The sequence below is a fragment of the Notolepis coatsorum genome, assembly GCF_963971535.1.
Source record: "Notolepis coatsorum genome assembly, chromosome: 2".
NCBI lineage: Eukaryota > Metazoa > Chordata > Actinopteri > Aulopiformes > Paralepididae > Notolepis > Notolepis coatsorum.
The window spans coordinates 60,130,480-60,150,395 of record NC_140166.1 but is presented as its reverse complement, the minus strand read 5'-3'; the positions used below and the strand labels follow the sequence as shown (position 1 = coordinate 60,150,395).

General features: G+C 44.5%; 1 protein-coding gene across 1 annotated transcript in view; it reads right to left on the bottom strand.

Annotated features, from left to right (window-relative positions):
- Nucleotides 1-19,916, bottom strand: part of cdh16 (cadherin 16, KSP-cadherin) — a gene marked incomplete at both ends in the record, with an annotated part of 147,215 nt that overhangs the window by 22,047 nt on the left and 105,252 nt on the right. The window contains 4 exon segments of the mRNA XM_084308172.1: nucleotides 7,629-7,868; nucleotides 17,452-17,582; nucleotides 18,147-18,213; nucleotides 18,216-18,387. Coding sequence (XP_084164298.1) covers nucleotides 7,629-7,868; nucleotides 17,452-17,582; nucleotides 18,147-18,213; nucleotides 18,216-18,387 — 610 coding nt within the window.

The following is a 19,916-nucleotide window of genomic DNA, read 5'->3' as shown; positions in this document are numbered from 1 at the left end:
TTTTCACCATTAGAAAGATCTAATATCAATGTGCGCAAATACAGTTCCAAAAATAGAAATAGCTTAGCTTTGATTTCTGACATGATTCCGGCCTGATATCCGATACCAGTATTGACATTTTGCTCGTCGCTAGTTCAGATTGTATGCTACAATAATACGTGTACTTCTCCAGATATGATGCCCTTCTCTTTCTTTTAGATGTGGTTTTATTTGCAGATATCAACCAGGAAGAACAATTATTTCCAGACAACCTTTCCATGTAATGGTATATAACACAGCGTAAGCGTTTAAACAGCGTCAGTATCGTGTTTCCTTCCGTCAGCGTTGTGTGCGGACATGCAGAGGAGAACACACTCCCTCATCTGATGCAGCATCTGTGGGCTTTGTAGCCACGCAGTGAGAGAGAGAGGGAGAGGGAGAGAGGAAGAGAGAGGGAGAGGGAGGGAGAGAGGGAGAGGGAGAGAGAGGGAGAGAGGGAGAGGGAGAGGGAGGGAGAAAGGGAGAGAGAGAGAGGGAGAGAGAGAGGGAGGGAGGGGGGAGACAGAGGGAGAGATAGAGAGAGAGATGGAGAGAGTGGGAGAGAGAGATACAGATGGAGAGAGGGAGAGAGAAAGAGAGAGGGAGGGAGGCGGGGAGACAGAGAGAGAGGGAGAGAGGTGTGGGGAGAGAGGTGTGGGGAGAGAGAGAGAGGGGAGACAGAGAGAGAGACAGAGAGAGAGGTGTGGGGAGAGAGAGAGAGGGGAGACAGAGAGAGAGACAGAGAGAGAGAAAGGGGAGAGAGATGGAGATAGAGGGAGAGAGAGAGACAGAGAGAGAGAGACAGATGGAGAGAGAGAGATAGGGCCTAACAAATATTTAGTTTTTTGTGTATTTTGTTTGGTTCCGGTTGCCGACCGACCCTGCTGATGTATGTGCGACCCAAATCAATGTTATGAGCTTGTGAAAAAAATTATAATAATAATCAACAACATGTCCGTGTGTGAAGACATTACAGCATAACTCCAGAGTGCTTTGGTCGCATTTTGCAACAAGAAATAAGTCCCAGCTTTTCTCCCTGCGCTGTTTTTATGTGCAGTGAAAACTACAATGCTTCTAACAAGCTTTGCAATGCATCCTCGCAATGCATTTTGTATTTTCATGCAACATAAAAAAATTGTTGTAGGAATGGTTTGGGAGAGAGAGGTCGGGAGGGGTTTTAGATTGTGTGTTGTGAAGTTTAGACTTCCGAGAGGGAGAGTAAAGTACAGCAAAAAGGTACCGTTGGGTACCGGTATCTAGATTCCCAGGTAAAAAGAAACATTTCCAGGCTCTGTGTCCCGAGCAGACACAGCGCGTAGGCCAGATGCAAGCCGTAGTTTACAATAAACCTCCATTGGGCTGGTTAAAAAATTTAAATAATCGCTAATTTTATCGCAATCGCAATATCTGTCGCAAGTCCATTATTTCCCAAAATCGTGCCGCCCTAGAGTGGGACAGAATACTGTATCAATAATCAACTAGGATGCAGTAAAAAACTTAAAACCAGATTCTCAAACATAAACATAAAAACGGACAACACGCTCATCACAGACAAGCTGGATGTAGCCAATTACTTAAACATTTTCTTCACAAACATAGCCACAACACTGGTAAACAAACTACCCTCCCACTCAGGGCTTTATGGGGTAGAACACATAGTAGCTTACTACAAAAACCTAGGGGTCCGCAAGGACGACTTCAAGCTGGAAATGGTAACAACAGATGAGGTACTCAATAAACTGAGCGCCCTCCAACCTAACAAGGCCACTGGCCATGACAACATCCCCTCCAAATTCCTCAGAGACTCAGCAGCCGCCATCACCCCAATCATCACACACATAATAAACCTCTCCATAAAACAGGGACACGTCCCCAAGGACTTCAAAATTGCGAGGGTGACCCCTCTGCACAAAAAGGGCAGCAAATTAGACCCAGGCAACTACCGCCCTGTTTCTATTCTCACCTCCATCTCGAAAGTCATGGAAAAAATTGTCTACGAACAGGTCGAAAAGTACCTAGCGGAAAAAAATCTAATCTACGAATTCCAATCTGGCTTCAGAACATCCCACTCCACTGACACATGCCTTCTCGATTTGAATGACCACATCAAACAAGAGGTGGACGCAGGCAAATACTGCGGCATGGTCATGCTGGACCTACAAAAGGCCTTTGACACGGTCAATCACTCCATTCTGATTGACAAGCTAAAAGCAATTGGTTTTGATAGTCTATCAGTGAGCTGGATACAATCCTACCTTGAGGGGAGGGAACAGATGGTGGAGGTAAACGGTACCCTATCCCCCCCCCCTCACAGTGAGCTGTGGTGTTCCACAAGGAAGCATACTAGGACCGCTACTGTTCCTAATTTATGCAAATGACATGTCGTCAGCTTGTGACTGCAACTTGTTCCTGTTTGCGGACGACTCAGCCCTGCTGGTCTCTGACAAGAACAAGTTACAGGTTGAAAAAACCCTCAGCTCGGAACTAGGCAGAATCTGCATATGGCTCGCTGATAACAAACTATCATTACACATGGGCAAAACAGAGTCCATTCTCTTCGGTTCAAATAACAAACTCAGCAAGACCGACGGCTTCTCAGTTACAGTGGGTGACAATATTGTCACAAGGAAAGATGAAATTACCTACCTGGGTTCCATCCTAGAGGCTAATCTCTCCTGTGACAAAATGGCATCCAATGTAATAAAAAAAGTCAACCAACGAACTCGATTCTTGTACCGGATCTCCTCTCTGGTAAACAAGAATACCCTGAAGACTCTGGCAGGAGCACTCATTCAGGGGTACTACGACTATGCTTGCACCTCATGGTACCAAAGCACCTCAAAGGCGCTAAAAACAAAATTACAAACATCTCAAAACAAACTGGTCAGACTACTGCTTGACCTTACTCCTAGAACCCACCTCAACCCTGCCCACTTTGACAACCTAGGATGGCTTAGAGTAGACGACAGAGTACAACAACTTGCAATGGGCCTCGTCTACAAGATACACTACACGACCAAGGTACCCATGTACATGTCAAAATACTTCCCAAAGGTCAGTGAATACCACGATCACAACACCAGAGGGAGCTCCACAAATCATGTTAAACCCAGATTCGGCTCAAATAAGGGACTAAACACGTTTCGCAATTATGCCACATCAATGTGGAACGCCCTACCCAAAGCTGTAAAGGAATGTGGATCACTACCCACTTTCAAAACCTCTCTCAAGGGACACCTACGGGAGACTGCAATTCAACACTGGCCCCTGTAAATATCCTAACCCAACCCCCTCCAATGTACAGTCATTTACCTAGTATGTCAATAGTCCAATGTACAATTTTGTTTGTTTGTACAGTGTCTCCTCCCCCCCCCCCCCTCAATGTACAGTTTTACTTGTTTATACAGTGTGCCCCCCCCCCCCCCAACCACCTCCAATGTAAATTACCCAGTATGGTTGTCAATATCCCAATGTACCCAACCCCCCCCACCCAACCTCCTCCAATGTACAGTTTCTACGTCAAATGTATATACTCCCCTTTCTTGACTCCTTCTGTATCACAAACAGTACTGTATTTGCAAATCTGGTATGTCATAAATGTATAGATGTAGCAGTACTGACTATCTGTATGTCATGTATGTCATATATGTCCTGATGAATTGAAAATGGGGGACCCTGATGTAAACAAGACGAAAGTCTTTCTCTGGTCTGCATCCCCTTAACAATTGTGTGTATTGAGCTGTACTGTATTGTACCCATTCTGCAATCTGTTAATAAAGTTTTCAATCAATCAATCAATCATTCAAAGAGAAAAAAACATTTGAGATATGCTGCTACAGTATTTTTTGTTTGTTTGACAGTTGTATTTTTTATTTTTTATTCATTTTACTCTCATTGTTCAACACGTTTGTTTTGAGTGCAATACTACGTAGTTTGACAAAGAAAAGTTCTCCAGCATTTTGAATGCCATTGCTTTTAATACATTTATTCTTGTCATTGTTCTAAAGGTTAGTGTTTTAAAATTGGACTGCATTTCCTCAGTACATACATACAGTACTGAATTCACTTTGGATAAAAGCTGCTATATAAATGCACCATTTACCGTTGACCAGGTGCAAAGCATGCTGGGAGATTCTTCTTTTAGCCTCCATTAACTGACCCGGCTAACCCATGCAGCTCTGACTCACCACACAGATTAGAGAGAAAGGACATAATGACTGCTAATGTCGGGGCAGTCAAGACAGAAGGAGAGAGAAGAAGAAATTGCCTATATAGGAAATGGTTTGCCTGTAGGCTCTGAACGCGTGTCACAGCGGCCAACCGGTCTGACATTAACTTAGTGGCAGTTTCGAGGCAGAGAACAGGGTCATTACACTTATTGTTGCAGACCCAGGGGGGAGTTAAATGGAAATTTGACATTCCTCCTCGCCTTGTCACTCGACTCCTTTGAGTTTAAACCTATCGGGAGAGATCGAAATCCTTGCACTCTATAAACCGCAGTGGTGTGACGTGTAACATTTAGCAGCCGACTATTTCCAAAGCAGTGTCGCTCACTCCATCGTCGTGGAGTCCATTCGTCCACGGTGTCACCGAGTGCAGCTCTGATGACATCACCACATCTCCTCCAATGAGAAAACGGTGTTTATGTTTCGGGTGACGTTGTCATCATAATTCAATATCGGGGGTGATTAGTACCAGAGAAACAAGACAGGGGCACTAACGCTGTACATGAATGAACAACAACAATACAGTATTTATTTTCCAAGTTTGGCTCAAACTTGGTGGATGAGGTTGCAGGGGTGTGATGAGAGACGTCGCGGAAACTGCGTCTGTATAGTCCTGACTTAATGAACATCCTTGTGTAACTGCATACGTAGAGGTTGAGTACTTTCTGGTGACACGTCACATTCACACTCCAAGTGATTTGGATGGATTTTACTCAAATAAATGTCAAAACAAAGTTATATGGTTCTTTGTCTGAAGGACTAGTGCGGGCTGCAATATACTCACTCACTCACTCACTCACTCACTCACTCACTCACTCACTCACTCACTCACTCACTCACTCACTCACTCACTCACTCACTCACTCACTCACTCACTCACTCACTCACCCACTCACTCACTCACTCACTCACTCACTCACTCACTCACTCACTCACTCACTCACTCACTCACTCACTCACTCACTCACTCACGCACTCACTCACCCACTCACTCACTCACTCACTCACTCACTCACTCACTCACTCACTCACTCACTCACTCACTCACTCACTCACTCACTCACACTCTCACACTCTCACTCACTCACTCACTCACTCACTCACTCACTCACTCACTCACTCACTCACTCACTCACTCACTCACCCACTCACTCACTCACTCACTCACTCACTCTCTCACTCACTCACTCACTCACTCACTCACTCACTCTCTCACTCACACTCTCTCACTCACTCTCGCACACTCACTCACTCACTCACTCACTCTCTCACTCACTCACTCACTCACTCACTCACTCACTCACTCACTCACTCACTCACTCACTCACTCACTCACTCACTCACTCACTCACTCTCTCACACTCACTCACTCACTCACTCACTCTCTCACTCACTCACGCACTCACTCACTCACTCACTCACTCACTCACTCACTCACTCACTCACTCACTCACTCACTCACTCACTCACTCACTCACTCGCTCGCTCGCTCACTCACTCACTCACTCACACTCTCACACTCTCACACACACTCACTCACTCACTCACTCACTCACTCACTCACTCACTCACTCACTCACTCACACTCTCACACTCTCACTCACTCACCCACTCACTCACTCACTCACACTCTCACACTCTCTCACTCACTCGATCACTCACTCACTCACTCACTCACTCACTCACTCACTCACTCACTCACTCACTCACTCACTCACTCACTCACCCACTCACTCACTCACTCACTCACTCACTCACTCACTCACTCACTCACTCACTCACTCACTCACTCACTCACTCGCTCGCTCGCTCACTCACTCACTCACTCACTCACTCACACTCTCACACTCTCACACACACTCACTCACTCACTCACTCACTCACTCACTCACTCACTCACTCACTCACTCACTCACTCACTCACACTCTCACACACACACACACTCACTCACTCACTCACTCACTCACTCACTCACTCACTCACTCACTCACTCACTCACTCACTCACTCACTCACTCACTCACTCACTCACACTCTCACACTCTCACACACACACACACTCACTCACTCACTCACTCACTCACTCACTCACTCACTCACTCACTCACTCACTCACTCACTCACTCACTCACTCACTCACTCACTCACTCACTCACTCACTCAATTCTACTGGAGTAAATCTAGAGACGTTTTTGCTATTGAATGTACTTAAGTATCTAAAGTAAAAGTATGCATTCTACGTGGCGTTTGTGTATCCCAGTGCTTGGGAGCATTCAAACCTTGATCCATTGGACCTCTAAAGGTTATGTTTTAGTGGTATGTGGTCCAGTTATGCTGCTCTGATTATGTCCTCTGTGAAAGTATATAATCTTCATACATTCTTGCCATGTTTTCTATGCAAAATCTTTTTCTTCAAAGTAACTAGTAACCGATGGGTTCAGATACATGTAGTGGAGTAAAAAGTGCAATATTTCCTTTGAAATGTAGTGGAGTAAAAGTATAAAGTTCCCTAAAATGAAAATACTCACGGAAAGTACAAGTAGCTCGAAATTGTACTCAAGTACAGTACTTGAGTAAAAATACTTAGTTACTTTTCCCCACAGTCACAGACACACACACACACAGTGATGACAGCGACCCGTGGCGGATCGGACTGTTGTCTCCTCGTCTGAACAGTCTGAATGTGGCGCTAAAGCAATGTCCAAACATGAGACAAGTCAAACAGAATTAGAAGGAAATGATGTTCACGAGGTACACGGATGAGGAAGGGATTTGACATTCACAGGTGTTTACATTATTTTTTTTTATTTCTTTCATGTTTTACATATATAATTTTTGTTTTTTGTTTTGCATATATATATATATTTGTTTTGTAAGGTTTTAAATGACTACACTCATTTGAGTAGTGGAAAAGGGGTACGATTAAATAAGTGTATACTTCTTCCTACTCCTTTTCGAACATGTAAATTGAGTTATGTTTTGCTTTGGTTTATTTATATATATTTTTTTTTCGTTTAATTTCTTGAGATCAATGATTTGTTTTGATTTTATATAGTTTGTATTTATTTTAGGGCTGTCAAAATTAATGCTTTAACTTTGGAGATTAATTTAAATTATTTAAAGCATTAAAATAAATGTATCTAGATTAATCTATGGAGTGAAAAATCTTCAATCTTAGCACCATTTTACTCAAGTAAATATCTGTTACAGGCTTCGGTCTTAAGTAGAGAAATGCTATTTTTAATCTAGATTAATCTAGATTAATTACAGAAAATTGTGAGATTAATTAGTAAAAAAATGTTTTATATATTGACGGCACTAATTTATTTACATGTTTGAAATAAAGATTTCAAAAATCAAAAAAAAAAAAAATCCTCGTCTCACCGTTGATGGGCGTGAGCTTCCAGTTGCGTCGCACCGTGGCGTCGCTGCGGAGCGAGAAGTTGAGCCGGCCCCCGTGCTGCGGCCCGTCGCTGTCCCGCGAGGCCAGCACCAGCGCCTGGTCCTCGGAGCGCGGCGTGCACAGGTACTTCCAGGAGTAGTCCCCCACCAGCACCGGGCTGTTGTCGTTCACGTCCAGGATGTGGACCGTCACCAGGGTGGAGGCGGACAGGGAGACGTTCCCTGGGGCGGCGACAAACCAAGTCACATGATCATTAACCCCTTTGTCGTGTGGCAGTGAAAGGGTTAACCTTCTGCAGTGCGGTAGTGAAAGGGTTAACATTCCGTAGTGTGGTAATGAAAGGTTAACCTTCTGTAGTGTGGTAGTGAAAGGGTTAACCTTCTGTAGTGTGGTAGTGAAAGGGTTAACCGTCTGTAGTGTGGTAGTGAAAGGTTAACCGTCTGTAGTGTGGTAGTGAAAGGGTTAACCTTCTGTAGCGTGGTAGTGAAAGGTTAACCTTCTGTAGTCTGGTAGTGAAAGGTTAACCTTGTTTAGTGTGGTAGTGAAAGGGTTAACCTTCTGTAGTGTGGTAGTGAAAGGTTAACCTTCTGTAGTCTGGTAGTGAAAGGTTAACCTTCTGTAGTGTGGTAGTGAAAGGTTAACCTTGTGTAGTGTGGTAGTGAAAGGGTTAACCTTGTGTAGTGTGGTAGTGAAAGGTTAACCGTCTGTAGTGTGGTAGTGAAAGGGTTAACCTTCTGTAGTGTGGTAGTGAAAGGTTAACCTTCTGTAGTGTGGTAGTGAAAGGGTTAACCCTTTGTCGTGTGGCAGTGAAAGGGTTAACCTTCTGTATTGTCGCAGTGAAAGGGTTAACCGTTTGGTGGTGCGGCAGTGAAAGGGTTAATCTAATTGGAAACGTGAGATTGCAGCAGAGCCTATCTAGGGCAACTTTTAACATATAAGATGCAAGCACACATTGTCTGATAGGGATATATTATTAGAAGATTTACTAATTGGTTGATATAAACATAGACAATGTATGAAAAAGCTAAATTGTATATTATGTTGTATTGTATTATGAATTGATTAGGAGTATGTATTGTTGTTTTAATTTGTCTGTCTGCCATGTGAATGTTGTGAGTGTATAAGTCTGTAACTGTATTTTACGTGTTATGGACCCCAGGAAGAATAGAATAGCACTGCTGTGGCTAATGGGGATCCAAATAAAGTTAAACTTAAACACAGTGCCTGTTGCTGGTTTATCTTTCCACCGTTGAGATGTCCTTATGTCTGAAGGACATATGTCTTTCTGTCTGGCATCTAGTGATGTTAACATTATGTTCTCCACACCGGACCCTTCTTACGGCACCGCCACAATAAACAAAGAACATTTTGTATACATTTAAATCTGTAGATTGTGTGTCTATTATTGTAGGGCTGTAAATATTAACAGGTTGAAATGTTGGTGATTCATTCGAAAACCTTATAGGAACACGCCAACATTTTGGGAAATTAGCTTATCATCTTCTCCAGAGAGAGAGACAAGAAGATAGATACCAGTTTCCTCTCTGTGTGCGTTCAGTAGAAAGCTATCTGGCTGCACGTTAGCCTAGCTTAGCACAATGAATGGAAGCGGACATGACTGGGTAGCCTTCGGGAGAGGTGTTAGTTGGACAATGCCTAGGCTACCCGGTGGCCTGAATGCCTTCTACAACAGAACTGCGTTTCCGCGTCTCTGATTGGCCAGGTCATTTCTGGTCATGTGACATGTACGCCCAATCGTGGGACCGCAAGTTTCTACACTGGTTAAGCTTAGGCGCTCGTTCGAAGTTGGTTAAGGTTAGAGTTTGTCTTAGAGCATGGCGATAGAACGCCAGGTAGTTTGCAGGCTGTTAGACCCGGAAATAGGCACAGAACTTGCTGTCCCACGATTGGCGCACATGTCACATGACCTGGCCAATCAGAGCGCAAAACTCGAACGCGGAAACGCAGTTCCGTCGTAGAAGGCATACACGCTACCCGGTCATGTTTTTACTGTTCTGGCAACATATTTTGGCTAAATATGCCTCGTTTTATAAACGTGTATTGATAACATAGTGCTGTAATTAAATGTTCTAATAAATATGCGTGATCAAGTTCAACAACGTGGGCTTTATTTTAATATTCCATAATTCCACGTTTGAAATGACGCAATACAAAATAAATCCTAAATAAAATGGGGTCGCGGTGTGACAAAGTTTGAGAACCCCTGCATTAAACCAAGTTATGTACACCTCCGTTCCACCAACGTTTGAAACACTGTCTGCAGGCCGACAGCTGTCTTCACTAATGCTCGCAGCGCGTCCTGATTGCGTTCATGAAGGAACCGACGGGTCGACTCATCTGTCACGTCTCTATTATCGCATCAGAGAACAAATATTGACAAAACTGACCGCCCACTGTTGTCCGGGGTCTTACTGACATCTTCAAACCTCTCTTTCTTCAAATCTTCAACTGTCTTTATTCATTATACACTACAACTCTGTACATACATCTGATAAGCGCTACACTCAGTAGTACTAATTTGTATATCTGATAATCACCTGTAGCCTACATTGTATATTGCTGTTGCACTTTACTGTTACATTTGCACTCTGGTTGGATGCCACACTTGTTTTCATTGTACTGTACGTTACTGTATAATGAATAATACATTTGAATCGAATCTAATCTAATCTAATCTAATCTAATATTTTAATTATGGGATTCCACAGATCAACGTAATTGAAGACTTGTGTGACCGATAGATCCAGTGAGGTGTGAGTTGTTGCAGGCAGAGCCATTTATTAACAGTTTGGCCTGGTAACTTTGATGTAGCCTGGTCACTTTTTTGTTTAATATCTGTAATACTGGGAAACCGGAGGGTTTGCACTCACAACTGTACCCAACTAATATGAGACATGGATATAGCACAAGGCAAGCATTAGATTCATGCTTTACTTTCTTTACCTCTACCAAAAACAAATGCTCTGAAAAAGATGGTAATGTACAGAGCAGTTGCTTATTGGAATAGTATACCGAGAAACATAACTATGGTAAGGAACACATTTATGTTAAAAAAAAGAAGTAAAGAATTGCGCTCAGGAAAAACGAGATTCGAGATGCATTTTGGTGATTGACTTATTATGGAAATTAGTATGGAAATATAAAGGTGATCGGTGACTTGAGACAAGTTATGCTACATTATGAGTTAAAATCATATAAACGATTTGATCTGTTTTGTTCTTATGGACTGATTATGGAATATGTATTCTATGGTTGGAGTCAGAATTGTGATATCTGACTTGTGAATATTGAGTGAGCTTTGATTCACTTTTGTTTTGTTTGTTGTGATGTTTTCTTGTGAGTATACTTCAATGTTTGTGGTTTTATATTTTTTATTTTAAAATTATTTTGTGTTTGTATTTGAAATGTTTGGACCCCAGGAAGAGTAGTCTCACCTTGGTGTAGACTAATGGGGATCCACAATAAAACAATAAAACAATAAAACAATACTCCGGGGTGCCCGAGTGGCACACCGCACACAGCACTACGGTGCAACACGGCCGACCCGGGTTCGACTCCCGGACCCGGTGATCCTTGGCGAATGTCTTCCCCGGTCTATCTCCCATTCCTCCTCTCTCTCTCTCTCTCTCTCTCTCTCTCTCTCTCTCTCTCTCTCTACCGGACTGCCCTCTAGCAAAAATCAATAAAAACCTACAAAAACATAACTTGTCGTCCGAAAGGACAAGTAACATTTAAAACAATACTCCAACCTGGCTGAACTCTGATAATATATGGCTCTGGTTGCAGCCAGGAAGACAACAGTGGAAGCCTGAGAGAGAGAGAGAGAGAGAGAGAGAGAGAGAGAGAGAGAGAGAGAGAGAGAGAGAGAGGACTAACATGACCTCTACCACTTTTGTTGTGTAAGACTACAGCTAGCTTAAGATAAGATAAGATAAGATATTCCTTTATTGATCCCCTTGGGGAAATTCAGGTTAGCGTTATCTAAAAGATAAAAAAAACAGCGGGTCATGTTTGTGCATTTCCAAATTGTGCCAACAACATGTCGTCGGCTTTGTGCGGCGTTCATAGACTCCATAGACTGTGCTACAAACACTCAAGGCTCTACCGAAACCTTTTTTTCTTCTCAAGAAACCTGCCATTCAAAGAGTGAAGAGAGCTGCTGCAGTGTACGTTTTGATTGACAATAAGCATTAGCCGTATAACATTATTTCACCAATTGTGTACATTTACATTTAGTCATTTAGCCGGCGCGTTTATCCTAAAGCGACACAATTGTGAACAACAAGTCTCTGGCAGCGGCGTTGTTCGTCAAACAGTTTCTTTTTTTTGTATCCACTTTATATCCCGTATTTCCAATTCTTCCCTCCTCTGTCTCGAACGTTGCTAGACTATGCCTCCCACTGGTCGGTTGTAGGGAGGACAGAAGCCTTGCATCACGTGTCCCCTCCGGTACACGAGGAGGCAGCCTGTCGCATCTTTTCACCGCAGCAGCTCGAACTCTCAGTGGCGAGGAGTAACGCGTGGGAGGCTCACGCTGCCCCCGACACTTCCTGATTCTGCTGTACAGGCGCACCAACCGACCTGTAGGAGTCGCTGTCCACAACGTCCAATTCCCACCCACCGGCTTTCCCACCCTCTAACACTGCCAATTGTGTTAGTATGAACGACCGGCCAAGCCGGTAGCAACGCCGAGAGCTGGGCTTGATACCAGCATCTCCTGCGTTAGTGGCGAGCGCCTTGCCCACTGCGCCACTCAGGCGCCCAAACAGTTTCGAATGGAAACCCTGCTTCATAAGCGCTTGTGATTCACGACTTTCACCTAGCTTGCGTCAAACAATTTATATCCATTAGGCAAGTGAGGAGTTGATGGGAAAGGAATTAAACTCTATCAATGCATTCAGACCTTTTCAGTCTGGTCTCAAAGCTGTTTTAGATTGAGAAAAAAGAAGTATCGCATTTTAGACTTGAGTTGATCATTAGCCAGAGAACGCATTAAAGCTCGTCTCTCAAGCTCCAGTGAAAGGCGCCGTCGTGACTGACATTCCGTTGGAAACTGTGGTCTCATCTGTTGACTGTCAGACCACTTTAGTTCATATTATTAAACGTCCACCAAAGTTTGAATAAAAAACATATATATTAACGTGACAAGACGTCCTTGAATGAATTAATCTATCCTCGACCATATCCTGTCCCCCCAAAAAACCTTGCAGATTCGTTCCCAGATGTGTTCCTTGTTATCACGTTATAGAACGGCTCCCACCAATAAGTATGACCTGGTTTGTTCCCTTCATTCGTACCAAAGAGCCGTTCAAAAGAGTCGGATCGTTCGCGAAAGTCACATCACTAGTCGGTAGGCTATCTGCTCCTCTGTCCTCTAGAGACGGCGTTGGCGTGCTGGTGCCCATGAGTGTACAGTACACGTGTGTGTTTGTGTGTGTGTGTAGTACACGTGTGTCTCTGCGTGTGCAATGCATGTGCATGTGTGTGTGACTCACGGCGTATGTGAGTAATGGTCTGCTGTGATTTGAAATTGCTTTTTCATTGGCCGTGTTGTCGTGAAGCCGTGGCCAAGGGGCTCTGGGTGGCAGGTAATTGACACACATCGCTCGCTTACACACCCCGAAGTTTTGTCCCATTTCACCTCACGCCACCACATACATCATCTAAAAATAATTATATGACTTATAGGCTCCCATTCAGTCGACTTCTTATTGTGCTTCCCGGTCAGTCTGTCTCGGGACAGAGCATGTGTACGTTTAAGAAAAGCAGCCTTCGGGCGGTCAGGTGGCATAGCGGAGATTGCGTTCGTCACCAACCCCGGAGACGCTGGATTCGCCTGTTCGAACACAGCTCCGGCGTTGTCACCAGCTTGGCTGGCCGTCCACACTAATACAATTGGCTGTATTAGAGGGTTGGGGAAGCTGGCGGGGTGGGTCCGGGTCGTTGTAAACAGCGACTCCTACAGTTCGGTCGGGGCGCCTGCTCAGCGCGGATAGGATCTAAGGGGGGTAGTGTGATCCTTCCACACGTTACACCCTCTCAGTGAGAGTCCGCGCTGCCTGGTGAAAAGAAGCGGTTGATTGGCTAGACATGTGTCGGAGGAAGCATGTGATAGTGATAGCCTCCACTCTCCCAGACCGACTGTGGGGGGTAAGTGCGCAGCGACCAGGAAGGGGATTGGGATTTGGCATAACGACTAACATTGGGATGGGAGAAAATCGGAGGAAAAAGGAGGGGGGAAAAGATCAATAAAAAAAAAGAAGAAAATCAGCCTTCATTGTACGGAACAATTTCAAGTGAAGCCCTTGACGGGGTATGGTATGATGAAGTGAGAATAAACTATTGAACCTTGAAGGTTTAAAAATGCTCTATGGCTTTATCTTGGGTTCTATTCTATACTTTCCAGGCCAGTGTTTTTCAAACGATGGGTCCTCAGCAGGGCGCCAGGTGGGTGAGGGCCAACTCAAAGTTGTGAGTGAAAATAATAGCATTACCGGTCCTGTTGCCTACAGGATTCCGCTCATGAAGTGACCTTCACCTGGATAGTGATGTTAGGTTACTTTTCACAGTGTATATAGGCCAAGGTTCTGAAGCCGTCTTTAATTAAAGGAACATGCCAAAATGTTGCCGGTTAGCCTTCGGGGGAGAGGTGTTAGTTGGACAATGCCTAGGCTAACTGGCACTGTCAGCTTCCATTCATTGTGCTAAGCTAGGCTAACGTGCAGCCAGATAGCTTTCTACTGAACGCACAGAGAGGAAACTGGTATCTATCTTCTTGACTCTCTCTCTGGAGAAGACGGTAAACTAATGTCCCAAAATGTTGGCGTGTTCCTTTAAAGTCCCCATGAATCGGCTAGCAAAATGCTGTTGATTCTGCATATTTACACATTTCCTGTAAAAACGGGAAGCTAGCTAGGGACTTGCCGTGGATATTGATTGGTGTTTTTGGTGCCAAAAGGGCTAAATGTGCATTACGGTTGACCCATTAGTTAGCAAGCTAATCTTACTACATTAGTAACATTAGCAACGTACGTTAGCTAGCAAGAGTTGAACATTTCTGCTTAGCTAGAATGGGGAGCGTATCTATGTTACCCGGGTCCTATGTTCCCCGCTCCATCTAACATGCACCATCTACACCTCACACAACTGTCGCTAGTGTTCTTTTAGGAATAGAAGTTTAACGTTTGAACCACACACACGCAATCAATAGCCTACCACCTAGCCAACAATATTCTCTTTCCTCCGGAAACATTCTCAATTCCATTTCTCTTGTTTCCGTGCCGGTGAAATTCTACCGACAGGCACTGATGTATAGTGTATAAGGTGACGTCCAGCACATAAAAATAACTTTAAAACATCTATTTTGATTTCATGGGGCCTTTAACCCTTTCACTGCCACACTACCAAGGGGTTAACCCTTTGACTCCGACAATACAGAAGGTTAACCCTTTCATCGCCACACGACAAAGGGTTAGCCCTTTCACTACCACACTACAGAAGGTTAATCCTTTTACTATCACACTACAGACGGTTAGTGAAAGGGGTAACAGCGTTGGTCTGTCGATCTGTCCTGACAAAGGTAGACCAATCAGAGCTGATGATGTCACCGACCTCACACACTGAAACAGAGAGGTGTCCCAACCTATAGCTCTGAGAGCAGGCTATCATGACAAGAATTCATTCAATTCATGGAAATAAATGGGATAAGAAACAATGTCAGACGACCGTCTTGTCTGCAAGAAGCCACCGACACACAGGAGCTTTACCCAGGGTTCCCACAGACATTGCTAAATGAAATTCAAGGTCTTTCAAGTACTTTTCCAAGCACTCCTTTTTTCATTTTAAAAGATCCAATTCACTTTAAAAAAAATCGGATCCAATATTTATGGCTTAAAACCAATTTCCGACAATTAGTTACACTTTAGATAAAAAAATTAAATGTCTTGATTCAGAACAATTTTATCATGGATGAACAAACGTTTCAATGCAAATGGTTGATTTGAATTCCAAGGACTTTTTAAGCACCTTGTTAAAAAATTTGCTGTTTTCAAGGAATTCCAGGGCCCCGTTCCCCGTACCTGGATAACTGAGTTAGCCGGATAACTTTCGGTCAAGTCTGACTTAAGCCGGACTTTCCCATTCCCCGAAGCTGGATTGTCTAAATCACCATGACAACAGATCAAAAAGTTTGAGCCTGGTCGAGAGCAGGGTTTAAGTTCAAGTTAGCCGGATGAACCATCGCCACGCCCCCGCAAAGAAAGTGACAGCTCGTTTCCTGAAATTATTCCCACAGTCTACGATCTGCATTATACCATTCTGAATTACGTTTTTGTGCTCCATTCTTCCAGAGGGGGCTTTTGAAATGTAAAATAGACCCAAAATGCTGATACTAAATTCACTTTGTCCTAAATAATGCACGTTATATATACCGTGGCGCTCGCTCGGTGCGATGTACACATTATGTGGTTATTTTAACAACGCGCAGCATTGCAAATGTGAATCCCGCGGGGATATCCTTAATGATTGAAACCTATCGCTCGTTTGGCTCTGATTCCTTTCATATTCTCCGCTGTGGATGAGGAGCGAGGAAGGAGAGGAGCGCCTGGATTTTGTTTCATTCAAGCATAAAATTTAAGTGTCTATGCGTGGATTGTGGATTTTGTGTGATATTGTAACTGGGATTAAAATGTCTGATGAGATGCGCTGTTTGACGGATTTGAGAAATTGAATGAGCCGTTGACGTCACATTAATGAATGAGAATAAAGAGATAAAACTTCATTCAAAATAAAGAATATTCTAAACACAGGTCTCTCGTTCATTAATGTATAAACAATGAATTTATCCCATCTGCCACAGTGGCGCAGCGGTAGTGCTCAATCCTGGCAACCGGGCGACCGGTGTTCGAAACCCCACGTTTCCAATATCATTTTTTGGAATATAATATTAATGATTATACGCAAAGGTAGCCTAGTTTTAAGTTAAAATATTATAAATCTACATGCATTGAGGATGTCATTCTTTATATAGCTCTCAACGTGCACCAAATTGAATTATTCCTACATTGCAAAAAGAAGGAAAAGACTAGGAGAAGTGGGATTTGAACCCCGGCCGCCTGTGTGAAAGTCAAAAGCAGAAACCGTTACACCACAGGGGAGATAAATAAAAGATCCACCATACATCAATCAATGGGTAAGAGAGCCGTATCCTTATTCATAACAGTTTAACTAATTATTTTCGCTAGCAAGATCTCATTTGATTATTCAATGCATAAACCTACTGCCAGCAGGAACGTTTAAAGAAATATAATCTGATTGATTGGGGTAATGAGGGATTTAAAATTAGCCTATAGATTATGCATTTAACTTGTCGGCAAGGCTATTGAGCCGCCTGCAATCTGTAAAACAATCAATCAATCAATGCCGTTAGAAGATCTGGATTTCTGCGATCTACACCTGCTGTCTTTTCAACTGAAGCGGCCGTGCGCACTTATCCAGAGTCTCAAGTCTGGTTTGAGTTAACGAGACTGGATCAGCGTTCCAGGAACAGGAAAATCCCGGCTTCAAACATCGGGTTAACTGAATCTGGATAATGAGACTCTCGATCGACTTAGTTGAACCAGGTACGGGGAATAGGGCCCAGGCATTTTTTTCAAGCACTTTAAGCACTTTCAGGACCTTGTGCGAACCCTGTTTGACCATAATGTGGCGCCTACAATGTTGTTAAGATTATTATCGGTCTAGTTTCCTAATTATTCCTAGTTATTGTTGTGTAGAGGAGCTCACGTCCATCCACAGCCAAGACCTCCATGGTGTACGTGCTGTTCTCCTCTCGGTCCAGAGCCTGAACCGTCTTCAGCTCCCCGGAATACTTCCCTATCGAGAAGTACCTCTTGGTGTCTCCTCGCAGGGAATACCTGGACAGAGGAGGGGGGAGAGGGGAGAGGGGAGAGGAGAAGGGAGAGGGGGAGAGGGGAGAGGGGAGAGGAGAGGGGAGCAGGGGAGAGGGGAGAGGAGAGGGGAGAGGGGAGAGGGGAGAGGGAGGAGGGGAGAGGGGAGAGGGGGAAGAGGGGAGAGGGGAGAGGGGGAGGGGAGAGAGGGGAGAGGGGAGAGAGGGAGAGGGAGAGGAGAGAGGAGAGGGAGAATGGAGAGGGAGCAGAGAGCAGGGGAGAGGGGAGAGGGGAGAGGGAGGGGGGAGAGGGGAGGAGGGGAGAGAGGGGAGAGGAGAGAGGGGAGAGGGGAGAGGGGGAGGGGGGAGAGGGGAGAGGGGAGAGGAGAGAGAGGGAGAAAGAGGGGAGAGGGGAGAGGAGAGAAACAAAAACTTTTGAAAACTTGAGGAAATGGGATTTCTGTTGGTACATAATGGTAGCTGCACCGTACAGCCAGTTATAATTATTATACACGAGGAAACAGGACGAGAACAATATCACTTCACGCCGGTGACTTTAACCCTAAACACACTGACATGATCTCAGGCTCACCTGATGGGGTGGGAGTCGGGGTCGTAACCCCGGATGGTGGCGATGACCCGCCCTGGCTCCTCCCCTCCCTCACTGTGACCTCATAGTGGCTCTGAGAGAGGACCGGCCCCTCGTTCACGTCGTCCACGTAGATGGAGACGGTTGCTGAGGACGCGGGTCCATAGCGACCGCGGACCAGCGCCACCGGGTTCTGGGCGCTGACCACCAAGATGTACTCGCTCTCTCGTTCAAAGTCCAGCACCTGCACGTGCACGCACACACACACACACGCACATACACACACACACAATTGTTTGATACATCACTTCCAGTTAACAGCATTAGTCTCATCTGTCATCTGATGACTGTGACACACGCACACCCACACCCACACCCACACGCACACGCACACACACACCCACACCCACACACACACACACACACACACACACACACACACACACACACACACACACACACACACACACACACACACACACACACACACACACACACACACACACACACACACACACACACACACACACACACACACACACACACACACACACACACACACACACACACACACACACACACACACACACACACACACACACACACACACACACACACACACACACACACACACTCCTGGTTTGTCATCTTTCTGACTCTGGGATGAGTGTAGAGATTTACCGCAGAGTTTAGTTTGTCCACGCTCAGCTACAGTTGCTATGCTCACCATCAGACCACTCAGCCAATCACAGATTACATGTAATAGGATTGCAGTAATCTGATTACAAATAATTGGTAACTGCAATTTGTTACTGGAAAGGAAAATCATATTTCATCAGTGTACAGATGTTTGTGATACTGTAAGTAATATATCTGGTTAAGAATAGATTATATGAGATTATGTGAGATTATATACAAACTTGATTTTACAGACAATTGTATAAAGGTTATCTATGGTTGTAACAGTGTCACAACCATAGATAGCTTTTATAAAATGTTCTGTTAAACCAAGTAAAACCATAATAACACTGTTAAGTAATTGCATTCTGTAAATTAGAATACATTGTGTTTGACTTTAGATTAAAAAAAAAATGTATCCTCTCTTTCTCCGATTTGTCTCTGTTTTTCTCCCCGTCCCAATTTTGTCGTTGTGCCAATTCCCCCCCTCCCCCCTCCCCTACCTGGTTGTTGTGCGCATGTTCTCCTACTGGTCGGTACAAGGGAACCCTGAAGTATCCGCACGCTTCCTCCGACACATGTGGAGACAGCCAGTGGCTCTCTTCTCACCTGGCAGCGAGGACTCTCATTGGTGAAGTGTAACACGTGGGAGGTCACGCTGCCTTCATCAAGTCCTGCCTCCGCTGAGCAGGCGCCCAGACCTGACCTGTAGGCGTCGCTGTCCACAACGCCAGATTACCACCCATCAACTTCCCTCCCCCTAACTCAGCCAAACGAGTTAGTATGACGATCAGCCCAAGCCTCAAGCAATGCTGACTCCGGGAGTCGAGACCGCAGCCTCTTGCATTGGTGACAAGCGCAATCTCCGCTACGCCACCCGACCGCCCTTTGACTTTAGATTTGATAGATTTGTAAGTAATAAGTAATCAATATGTAAAGGAAAGAAATCACTGAATCAGATTTCTGAGACGGCATAATCTGTTGGCTGTAGCCCTATTTTCAGAAATTCCGCCTAAAGGTACATGCCTAAGTAAATGGAAGATTGCTCCACTTCTACAAGGTCAATTAGCATGTTCTTGATATCTAGGAACAGCT